The sequence below is a fragment of the Chanos chanos genome, chromosome 3 (assembly GCF_902362185.1).
Source record: "Chanos chanos chromosome 3, fChaCha1.1, whole genome shotgun sequence".
Classification (NCBI taxonomy): Eukaryota; Metazoa; Chordata; class Actinopteri; order Gonorynchiformes; family Chanidae; genus Chanos; species Chanos chanos.
In genome coordinates, this window is record NC_044497.1 from 8,867,501 (window position 1) to 8,880,000 (window position 12,500).

General features: G+C 43.9%; 1 protein-coding gene across 1 annotated transcript in view; it reads right to left on the minus strand.

Moving 5' to 3' along the window:
- Positions 1–12,500, minus strand: part of gli3 (GLI family zinc finger 3) — an 83,309-nt gene that overhangs the window by 39,913 nt on the left and 30,896 nt on the right. Inside the window, exon 3 of the mRNA XM_030769042.1 lies at positions 8,926–9,031. Coding sequence (XP_030624902.1) covers positions 8,926–9,031 — 106 coding nt within the window. The remainder of the gene's footprint in view (positions 1–8,925; positions 9,032–12,500) is intronic.

Genomic DNA, 12,500 nt, shown 5'->3' on the forward strand with positions numbered 1-12,500 from the left:
TGTTTTAGTAAATATTTTCATTTCTGACTTTTACCATAACCTCTGTCATACTAACAAACATGTATTTAAACATTTGTTCTTTAAAATTTTAGATTTTAATAATGTGCGTATCAATTCATGAAATATTTAATACAACTGACAGCCTGAATTTGGATTTGATCGACAGATCACTTCATTCAGTTCAGCGGAGTCTAATCCTGTACCCAAGAATGAGAAAAGAACAAGGAGCCACTGAAGACATTCTCTACCAAAATTATAGAGGCTTTTTGTTTTTTGCACGTGCCTCACTCAGAACGTGAGGACAGGTCTGTAATACCCAGTTTCCTCATACAGGCTTAGGAGCAGAGAAGGGGAAAAAAAGTGGCCAGAGATTTAGGCCTTGAAACCGATGTATTACCAAAAAGAGAAAATATTACTTCGGTCTGTTCTCATTTCTCTTTAGGAATTTATCTCTTTCCCCTCCAAATCCTCAAATTGCTTGAGAAAAGAAAGAGAGATATAGAGATACTTTGCCCAACCTCGCACATTTTCAAAGAGTGGCATGCAACTTTCTTCTCGTTTTCTCCCCTCTCTTTCTCCCTCTCTCTCTCTTTCTCTCACGTGAAAATTGAAGAGGCTTAATGTCAAATACGGCTAAAGCCAGGCTCTCCATATCAAACAACGCGGCGCGAAAATTACTGTGGTGACGATAAGACTGCCAGATAGCACGAGAGAGAGAGTGAGAGAGAGAGTGAGAAAGAGAGAGAGAGAGAGAGAGAGAGGAGGGAAGGAAGGAAGAAAAAGAGACTGAGAGGAAGTGACTCCACTCAATTATACTGCAAAATTGGTATGACTGAATATTTTTCATTCAGGTGACTGATAGTATCGGCGAAACGGCAATGCAGATAAATAAAGGCGCTTTCTGTCAAGAATAAACACCATTAATCATAAGGCAGGCTACCGCGTGACCGCCTGTCCACACACAGCCGAGCAGGAGAGGGGATTAAAAAAAGAAAGGAGATGGGAAAGCAAAAAGAGAAAGAAAAAAAAGGGGGATGTGGGACCTCACCACTTTCCCAAAGAGGAAGGTGACCATTCCAGGCATGCAGTTTACGGGGGGGTGGGGGGGGGGGGTTGTGGAGGGAGAGGGAGGGGTGGTTCTAGAAACATCACTCTAGATTTTTCCAGACCTCTACATTAAGACACGGACAAAAAAATATATATATGTATATATATATATATACACAATTTTAAAATTCTATGGTCATTTTATGTTTATCTTTAAGGTCTTTTAATGCGGTATGTCTTTTCATGTGTGTTACAACATTGTGCAACATTAAGAAAAGAAAAAAAAAGAAAAAGAAAAAAAATCCCACAACACGACTACTCAGCAGTGACTGTAAAAAGAGCAAAATTAGAAACAGAATCTGGTCATCCACAAGTTACAAATGAACCACTGCACTTCCTGCAGGCAGGATTGGTGCGGTTTATTTGGTCAAACACCTCACTTAGAGTAAAACTTCAAAGAATAAATAGGAATAGACGACATTTTTTTTTTTTTTTTAAATATCCATTCTTTCTGTGCAGAAAGCACAAACAGAAGTGCTGAACTGTTATCATTAAAGTGCAGAGAGAAGAGAAACACACGTTGGAGCGTTGCGTTCTCGTTTGTACGTGTGTGCTTACGTTGTGGCCGCTCTTCCTGAGGCAAAATGTTACAATAAGTCTTTTTTTTTTTTTTTTGTCTTCTCCCTTTTTCTCAAGTAAAGAAGCACACGCTGGGCTGTCTGGACCTCTCCCCCCCCCCCCTTCTTCCCCATCTGGAGAGGGGTGTGGAGATAAGAGCAGAGCCTTTATGCTAAACACACAGCATCTCTACTCTTTCTGCAGATTGGGCTCTCTGACAACAGTTTATGTAAATAACAAAACACGCAGCGTTCACCCGAAAAAGCATACATACACTAACACACATGGATACAGACAGGCAATGGGGAAACAGAATGTGTGTTGTATGCATAGAGGCGCAAGCTGGGAGTCTATAGACACTATAAGAAGAGGGAGCGATGATTCTGAAATAAAATTTTAAAAAACCAGGAGGACAAAAAAAACGTATTGATCGAACGTCTCTCTCAAAAATGAACAATGAAACAGGTCTGTCTCAAGTGAAATGCATTCTGTAAAACGCCAAAAATAAATAAATAAACACATTTTTAAAAAAGAGCTGAAAATATATGACCTGTAGTTTAAGGTCCCGCTCGCTGGATTTGTGTCCGAGTGAATAGAAAGTTGCTGAATTCTTTTGGAAAAATCTGGTAATACCTTAAGGTCAGATTGGCGCCACAGCTGCACAAATAAAACTCTGAATGTAATTACAACACAGACAGGAAGCATTTAGCATCAGGCTCCAAATGTCAGAGTACAACACACACATCCTCCACCAGTCACAGTCCTCCTTACATACCAAAAACACTCCCGATTGTGTTATTTAGAGTGAGAGAGAGAAAAAAACACACACACACACACACACACACACACACACGCACACACGCACACTTCAATGCTGACTTCAGCCAACATCTCTAATCTGGGTTACACTGCTCGGAAAGCCTCAGGAGAAAAAAAGACTCACAGAGAAAAAGAGACAGAGAGAGAGAGAGAGAGAGAGAGAGAGAGAGAGAGAGAGAGAAAAGTACAATGAATCGTGTAAAGCATTTTGGTTGGGTTCGGATACTTCAAGAGGAAGACTGAAAAGACTCATCAAAAATGTCAGATATGAATTATGGATGCATCAAAAGTTGTCTCAGAGCAGAGATTTTCAATAATAGAAATTTGTCAATATATTCACGAAAAAAAAAACCCAACAAACTATGGGGACTGCAAAACAAAATGTGAATAAGGAGAATACTTCACTTTACTACATTTATACACTGTTCAAAAGTGAAATGTCTGAACATGTCACCAACGCTCCTGGCTATATAAAAGAGACTCCAAGATCCTGTGGTTTTACACAACACGCACAACCCAGAACAGCTAAATCTAAGTGTCTACCTGACAGAGGGCTTGGATTAACTCTGCCGTGACTTCAACCCAGCTAAGATCCTGTTTAATCCTGTACTTGGACGACTGTTTATTATTCCACCGGCTTAGTATAAGTTAAACTCAAACATCACGACTAACTCCAGTAATGAACCAAAGCAGTCAGTCAATGAACGCTCCTGGTAGAGTGTTTTGTTGTTTTAGGGGCTGCTTTCGAGCACAAGGGCTCTGTAAGTCTTGAGTAAACTCAGGCACGGAGTAATTGACTTGTGGCAAATACCTCTGTTTGTTCCGGGCCGGTTGCCGGGCGACCAGACCGGGCCGCTGGCCTGTGAGAGAGGCTCTTTTGTTTCGGCAAGGGCCGAACGGAGGCAATAGTGCCGGAATGAAAAGGACGCTCTCTTCTCCCCCCTCCACCCCCGCAACCCCTCACCACCCCGGACTCCCCATTAAGCCAGCCGGACACAATGACCACCGCGGCGCGGAGGGGAACTCCAGCGGAGAGCCGGCTCTTTAGCGGTCGCTGTGTTTATTTAAGCAGGAAGCGCCCTCTCTAACCACGGAGGGGCCAGGCTCTCAGAGTAGAATAGGGTCTTACTGGCCTGAAATCAGGACCAATCAGGGGTTAAATCAGTTGAGTGAATGAAGCAGGTCAACGGTCAGCGGACTAACGGGCGGATGCATAGGGACAGTGTTCTGTGACTCAGTGACGACAGAGCTCGGATTGTACTCGATAGGGAGTTTGCATCAGGACACGGGGCCTTCGCGGGAACGTTTAATGGGAATGGGAGTCTTGGTTTCTTGGCTTCGCTTGCGCTAAAAAACTCACGGACATCTGCCGAGGCATTACCGCAGCATCCAATCCAGACTCAGCTCTTCACCGATACGACGTTAGGCTTCATCGTTGGGCTTCGAGACTAAGGACAACCATCATCTAATATTCTATAATCATCTAAGATTATTTCTACTTACTTCGAAGAAAGTTCTGGACCTTGGCCTCTGTGGTGAATGTGGATGTGGTAGACTATTGTGGGAGATTGAATGTATTTTTCACTTCCTGAGAGAGTGTCTGACTTACTTCCTGTGAGAGTGTGGCTTTTAGCCGGTAAACAGCACGCCCACACTACGGCACCCTGACCCTCTTTAATATTGAATGCCACACTGGTGCCTTCTCGCGTATAAATTCATAAACCAAACGATTATCCTCTGCCTGTAATTGCACTTTCCCCTAAGTCTAATAGGAGCGCCTCAGGAAAAGAGAGACAGGGAAAAAAAAAAAAGAAAAAAAAAAAGAAAAAAAAAAACAAAGGACAGTTAATTTGTGATTTCCTCCGCTCATACCGAGGCAAATTAAGTGTCAAACAGCTAATATGGAGCATATTTCATTTTATGAGCTTTTAATTTAATTCTATCCTCTCATATAGGCCCAGTCACTCAGCCTGTGTGACTGCCTCCTCCTTTCCAAATGCAGGGCCATAAATAAACATGTTTCAATTAAAGCCCTTCCAAATAATACGGACGAAACTCTTCCCGCTCTGCCTTGCACTGAGGAGCGAATCAACACAGGCCAGGGAAAATGAGGCGACCATTACCACTGTGGGTTTTTTTTTTCTTTTTCTTTTTTCCTGGACATAGATGCCCACTCCTGCTTTGCTGTGGCTGAGGCAGTGTGGGTAGATTGATTGTACCGCCGTGAGGCAAAACCAAACTGTAATTACGAGGCGTAATGAGAAGCTGCATTGGGAAGTACGGCAATAATATTCCGGTGTGTACTTAGGCATATATTTAAGAGCGTTAATACCGATTCATTCTGTTCACTGAGAACTTGTCTTAAAACAATTCCATTTTTCTTCCTTAACCTTAAAGTCTATCCCTGCAGCTCACCCTGACCGTTGACCCCACCTCACAACCAATAACCCCGCCAAAGTCCTCACACGCGCTCAAACACGCTCAAACACACACACACACATTCACACATGTGGACACACTCAGACACACACAAATACACTCACACACACAAATACACACGCATGCACACGTGTGCACACACGCGCACACACACAAACACTCACGCACACACAAACACAAATACACACACACACACACACACACACACTAAGTTTCCTGATGGAGGGAGGAAGAGAACAGCAGTGTCTCTTTGGTAACATCAAGAGAAGCTACATAAACTTCTGTACATGTACAATGAGTCATTTAAAGCACTATATTTAAGGCCCATCCTTACCTTCTCTGGTGATAAACTCAGACTCTCAAAATGTCAACAAAGCTGGAATATTGACAGCGCATGTCTGACACAGAGTTTGATTTTGACAGAGTGAAATACAATTTTTGCCCACCCTAACAGCCTCTTTGCTGTCAATGGTAATCAATACAACAGCGAAAAGAGGTTAAGGAAGTGACGGCTAAAAGTGTCAACCGTGTCAGAATTCAAAACCCCACCTTTCATAGTGGTGTCTAAACAACAACATATAAAACCTTCACCTTTTTCAGCTTAATGGAAAAATTCTTAAACCAAGCATTTGACTAGAATGACTGTTTTGTTTGTTTGTTTGTTTGTTTGTTTGTTTGTTTCAGAAAACGTGACCCAAATTGCAGCTATTCGGTTTCATTCTTAACTGTGTCAGGCACTTGTGAGCATTGAGCTTTGCTTTGATGTTCTGTTCCTCCAGTGATTCAAAACAAAGACCATTTTCAAAATCAAAGTTCAAATGGAAATCTAAACAAACTGATTGATTGATGGTCTTAATCCTTTCCTCTGGGTTCCTCAGCCCTGCTCCTGTTTTGGTTTAGTCCTGCTCCGGTGGACCTGACTGAACTAGTCCAGACTTCAACAAGACGGTGGCAGGCTGAAAAACGCATGGTTGTTCAGGGGACGAGAATTAAACATGTATAGGGCTGAGATGTCTTGACGCTAGAGTGTCTTTTTAAGTTGTGGAGAAGATGGGCAGAACCTGGTTTTGAAAACCAATAGCATTAATTAAAAAAAAAAACAGAAAGAAAAAATAGATAAACCCAAAGATATTGCCATTGCGATATTGCGTTAACAGAAGATGTCATTTATCATTTTAGGATTAGAAGAGGGGACCAGTAAAAGCAGGTATGCAGATGCTAAAAAGCTTTAGAGAGTATCAGCGGTTAAGCAACCTGGCTCTTATCCATACCAGAACACAAAAAAATGCCTGATTAAGCACAGCTCTGCGTTGCCATGGAAATAATGAGAAGATGACAAACACTGCCAAAGAATTCGCGGAACAACGGTGCGAGAACTAAGTCACTCCGAATGAGAACGCGTCAGCCATGTCACTAAATAATAATAACGATAAAGGCAGCCATCGCCTCTCTGTCATATCTCTACGCTCTGTGGTTACGTGATTTCATTTGCAGCCCATTCAAAGTTAAGCAGTTGTATTACACGGCACGACGGCAGGTGTGGACAGTGAAGCAAGAAAAGAGGATGACTTCAGTTTAAAACACGCAGTAACGACACCTTTAATTCAATTCAGCTGTTCTGTCTCTCCCCTCCACTCCTCCCTCTCTCTCTCTCTCTCTCTCTCTTTCTTTCTCTCTCTCTCTCTGTAACCTGTGGCCTTGATTCTTCCGTTACACTCGTGGCTGATAACATGGTGCGGCTGTTTGTTTGAGTCGTGTTTGAGGCGCGTGTTCACCCCATTATCTCCGCATAAGCTAAATGCTAAATTATATTTGCCATTTTGTTTGCACTGACATGGGACATCAATCACCTCCCAATGGCTTTTTTTTTTTTTTTCCCCGCCTCTCTTTAGCGCAGGGGTTAGAGCGAGGGGATGACATAAAAAATTCATTACGCTTAGCAGCATAACGGCGGGGGAGAGATATGACTCCAGAGGATGGAGAGAGAAAGAAAGAGGAGGGAGGAGGGAGGGAGGGAGGGAAAAGGAGAGGGTATATAATGATGAAGAATATCAAACATAATGCAGCCCAAGTAGCTGCCCCATCCAATTTGTAGCCCCTTAGCGCCATGATCGCTTCCTTCCTGTCTGGAGGGATAGTGTTAGAGCAGAGAGTTTGATGAAGCATCCACCAGAGAGAGAGAGAGAGAGAAAGAGAGAGAGAGAGAGAGAGAGAGAGAGAGAGAGAGAGCGAGCGAGAGAGAGAGAGAGAGAGAGAGAGAGGAAGGGAGAGCATACAAGAGAAAGAGCGTAGGAGTTCAGCACAGAGCAGAGGGGACACAAGAGAAACTAGAAGACAAACCAGAGGACAGTGAGGCGAGTGATATATTTAAAGAGAGGGGGAACTGATTCCATTGGTTATAGATGATGAGAAAGAAAGAAAGAAAGAAAGAAAGAAAGAAAGAAAGAAAGAAAGAAAGAGACACAGCAAAAGCTTCGGTAAAGTTCTCAAAAGCACGGGGGCCGTGGGCTGAATCAGTCCCTTTCCGCAGAGGGCCTCTGTCTATCTGCAGACCTGCCTGAGTCAGAGGGGCGCGAGACTCAGGGTCAGAGAGTGGATTTAGGATGACTCAGTTTGCCCACTGACAGTGCCCACATGGTCAGAAAACAGGACTGGACATGTCGTGGGGTTATGTTATGAGACGCAGCTTTTAGAAGATCCTCTGATAACTCAGGAAATTGAAAAAAAAAAAAAATACACATTTAATGGACGTGTGAATTTGTGAGTGAGTGCATGCCAGTGTGGTGTGTGTGTGTGTGTGTGTGTGTGTGTGTGTGTGTGTGTGTGTGTGTCTGACTTGTGTGTGTGCGTGTGTGTGCGTGTGTGACAGAGAGACAGAGAGAGAGTTTATAGTACATGCATGTGTGGTGTGTGTGTGTGTGTGTGTGTGTGTGTGTGTCTGACTTGTGTGTGTGTGTGTGTATGTGTGTGTCTGACTTGTGTGTGTGCGTGTGTGCGTGTGTGACAGAGAGACAGAGAGAGAGTTTATAGTACATGCATGTGTGGTGTGTGTGTGTGTGTGTGTGTGTGTCTGACTTGTGTGTGTGTGTGTGTGCGTGTGTGCGTGTGTGACAGAGAGACAGAGAGAGAGTTTATAGTACATGCATGTGTGTTCGTAAAGCAGTAGACACATCTCTCCTGACAGGGTTTGATCCACCCTGTTATAAGAATCTTACTCTAATGGGCTCCCGTCTCTGTCTCTCTGACACACACTCATTTGCGTGTTTCTGACACATGTTGGCATCATTCCTACCTTGTACGGCACTGATGAGGCCCATGCTCTTTGATCTCTGACAGAGACAGGCTGGGCTCACCTCAGAGAAGACGCTACACGCCCGGGGGGGCCAGCTAGCACAGCTCAGTCATCTAGCTAACTCCCACAACACTGACATAAGCAATACTGCGATCAAATCTTCAGCATCAATAAGCTGACATTCAAACCTCTCACAGAATAACTGTAAACATCATATTCATTCTTAGCTAAACCCCATGCTTTCACATGGGTGTCAAAGCACGGTCTAGATAGTCAAGTCCTCCGTGCAGTAATGGTATAACACTCTTGCGCATTAGTCAGACTGGGGAACTGTTAACTGGGCCGTTAAGTACACCACACTACTGAGACACTGTGGTGTCCAATTACACTGTGAACAGACAAAATTGATTGTGTATTCATATGTGTGTGTGTGTGTGTGTGTGTGTGTGTGTGTGTGTGTGTGTGTGAGTGTGGACGTGTGTATGCGTGTGTGTGTCTGTGTCTGTGTGTATGCATGTGTGTGTCTGTGTCTCTGTCTGAGTGTTTGTGTGAGTCTGTGTGTCTGTGTGTATGCGTGTGTGTGTCTGTGTCTGTGTGCATTCATGTGTGTGTCTGTGTCTCTGTCCGAGTGTTTGTGTGAGTCTGTGTGTCTGTGTGTTTGTGTGTGTGTCTGTGTCTGTGTGTGTGTGACTTATAAAAGAAGCACTCACATGTGTAAGGGAGGCACAGGAGAGGGCTCATAGATGTAGCGTCCCTGCGAATGCCGGTCATCAATGGGAACAGGCGGATGGAATGCTGGGAAGAACTGCGGTGGAGCTGAAAGGAGAGAGAAAGAAAGAAAGAGAGAGAGAGAGAGAGAAAAGAAAGAGAGAGAGAGAGAAAAGAAAGAGTGTTATAATTGCATTTCATGTGTAATTTTGCCCTGTTGACCTGCTGCTCTGCAGAACTAAGCTCAGCCTCCAAGGTGACCACACATGGATCAAACTTAACTGCAACCAAATGATCTCTACACAATGAAACTTTTGATGGATATGTTCTTGCTCTGAGACTAAACGGTACTGAAAACCATTATTTTTTCCTAATGACTTGTAACACATCTGTGTTACAGTGCAGTTTAAAATTTAGAGACGAATTAGATCACTTGATCCATGAGATTCTTAAAGCTTTGGAAACACAAAAATGATTCGTCACAACTGTCAAGGAGAAATGTGAGGACTTGTTAATCGCAAGATAAACCATTAAAAAACATTTGCATAAATTCAGCTCTCAAATTCAACTGGATCTATATTTAGACTTAACAAAAGAACTAAAGCAGTTACACCCCCTGAGTGAATTAATAGTTTCATGTCACTACAGCTGAGTTGCTCTCTCTGGTTAAGATATTCTTGTACAAGACATATTGGAGTAACTGCAATATTCAACCAGTACTCTAGTCTTTCATTTCTAGTATGGGATCCAATATGAGATCAGGAGGGGAGGGGAGGGCCAGAAAGGAACTCAGAGGAACTCAGACAGGGGCCTGCAGGAAACAGGGTTACCAGGGTTACCAGGGTTATTCTGGAGTCCCAGAGTTCATGACAGTGAACTATGCAAAGAGTTAAGTAATGCTTGGGAATAAAAACTAAAAACAAATGTTATACCAGACTCAGTCAGTTACAAGTAGTGAGAAAACACAGAGGAGAGAGTTGAGCAAGTAAGAGTGGATAGGTGTGTGCATGCATGTGTGTGTGTGTGAGAGAGAGAGAGAGAGAGAGAGAGAGAGAGGGGGGAGAGAGAGTGAGAGAGAGAGAGAGAGAGAGAGAGAGAGAGAGAGGAAGTTTGGGCTGGCATAAAACAGGCAGTGACTCAGGGAGGGGGTTGAGAGCGGACATGTCTTTAGCATGTAAACATCTGGATTCACTGTGCCAGGGCTGTTAAGGGCGCTGCCAAAGGGAGAGGTGCCCAGCTGGCAGCTGGGTCTAATTCAGACTTGTTCCTCATGCCAGGCTAAGCTAACATAGGTGTTTTTAGACCCCCACCTCCCACACACACGCACACACACACACACACACATACATATTCTCTCGCTCTCTCACACACACACACACACACACACACACACACACATATCCTCTCTCTCATACAAAAACACACACACACACACACACACACACACACATTCATCAAGTCCTGCTTTACTTCATTCTTCACCACATATTAGAGTCTGTTTGCTCTGCTCACACCTCAGTGACACTGTTCAGAGCTCTAATTTGTGGAACTGCAAGAGCTGCACTTTTTATTACAGCCATGGCCTTGAGAGAATCGCGTCCCATCTGATCGCGGGTAGAAAAAGCAAATTTGAATTTGACATTGGATTAAATGTATTAAGCCCTATGAGTCCTTGGTTTCTTCAAAACAAAGCACGGGGGGGAAAAACAACGGACCAATTAACAATCTGACCCGTCTTCAAACCATTAGTACATTCATTGTCATGGCACAGGAAATGCGAGTTAGTCATCTAAGCCCGTTTGAAACCGCTTTCAATTTAGGCCGCTATCCCTCGATTCACTCTAAGACCATTTTATAGACACGAAACACCATGTTTAGAGCAGACGCACATACCAAAAAGTAATATACATGGATTATATCCATTATGATAGAAATATATTTATTACTGACTTTTCATTCTCCTTAGTCTTATTCCTCATGCAAACAAAGCTGAGCACAGCGCGCAGTTTGTATTGTTTCCACGCGTTACACGCAGGCTAAGGGAACAGAGGCATGCGGCGTGTTCAGTATCCTGGCTAAAGAATGAGGAACCTCAGGCTGACCTCTGTCAGAGAACACGGGAGGTGAGGAGTGAGAGAAACGGATTGACAGGGCTGATGGAGGAGAAGAGAGCTGTGGAACAGAGACCACGGGAGGGACCTGATGATTTCCGCAGTAAAAGACGAAAATCCCGCTAAAACGCTTCTCCCACGTAAACATCTTTTCTTGCTCTATCTCTCTCCTCCCTCCCTCTCTCTCTCTCTCTCTCTTTCTCTCTCTCTCTCTCTCTCTGTCTCTTGCACGCAGACACACACACACACACACACATGCACTTTTCTAGCCCTTCTCATATCCATCATTCATTTTACAAATCCATCTAATCAACACCCCCTCTTTCCTCTCTCCTGCATCCTCCTGTCTGTATTTATCATTCCTCGTCATTCATGTATCGTCTCTGCATTCCTTCACTCGCGTTCTCCCTCTCTCACTCGGCTTCACCTCCCTTGTTCCGTCGTTCCAAATGACCCTGTGCTCTTCCATACACTCCTCCACTATTCTCATAACCCCTCTCTCCCTCCCTTCCTTTCTCCATCCACTGTCTCTCTGACCCCTTCACTCCGTTTCCCTTACACCCCTCCGTCTCTTCCCCACATCCCTCCATTTACTTTCTTTCTCTCTCATTTTCTCTCTCTCTCTCTCTCTCTCTCTCTCTCTCTACATCCATCTACACTCCCTCCGTGGTTCCAACCGCCACTCGGCTGCGCTTTTTTTTTCCAGCCCTTTTTTCCTCTTTCAAACCAGTCTGGAGAGGGAAGGTTTATTTGAGTCTCACTCGAAAGTTTGTTTGTTAAAGCTTTTTTTTTTTTTTTCTAAATAGACTCAGCCAGCTCTTTAACTCCTGCACACTGCGCTCCATTAGGAAGGCAAACAGCGCCGGCCGCCAGAGGGAACGGCATACAGTGCAGGGAAGCAGAGAGGGTTTTCATCCAGCGATCTACTCCGCTGGCTCCGATGGGGACGCTCCCGCTTTCCTCCTGGGCGTGGTGAAACGGCCTGTTGTCATGCCGACTCGGTTCGGTTAAGACGCGTTTAGATGACAGACAGAGGACTGAACGGAAGCTAACGCACGGGTCACGGATAAGCCTGCTATTCCAATCCACTCGCTATCCATTCACAAAACTCAGTGTTTTGAAGAGCACAGAAACAGCTGTGGTTTGGGCTTTGCTGCATGGACATAAACACTTATGGTAGAGCAAGAGTCATTAAGCATAATGTTCCATGTAAAAGAATTGTCTTCACCTGCCAAGCAATCACGAAATTCAACAAACCAGAGCATTCTGTTGGCACATCTTATACAGAGTGGGGGAGAGGAAAAAGAAAAATACTTTTATTATGGTGTTTGAAAGACACATTTCCTACAGGAGCATTCCTAACAAACTGCTCTATCTACCACTGATACCTCTGTCCAAAGTTTCCCTTTATTTTTTTCTCAAATTATTTTCTTTTTTTGTTTTTCCTCCACTCAAAAATATCTACA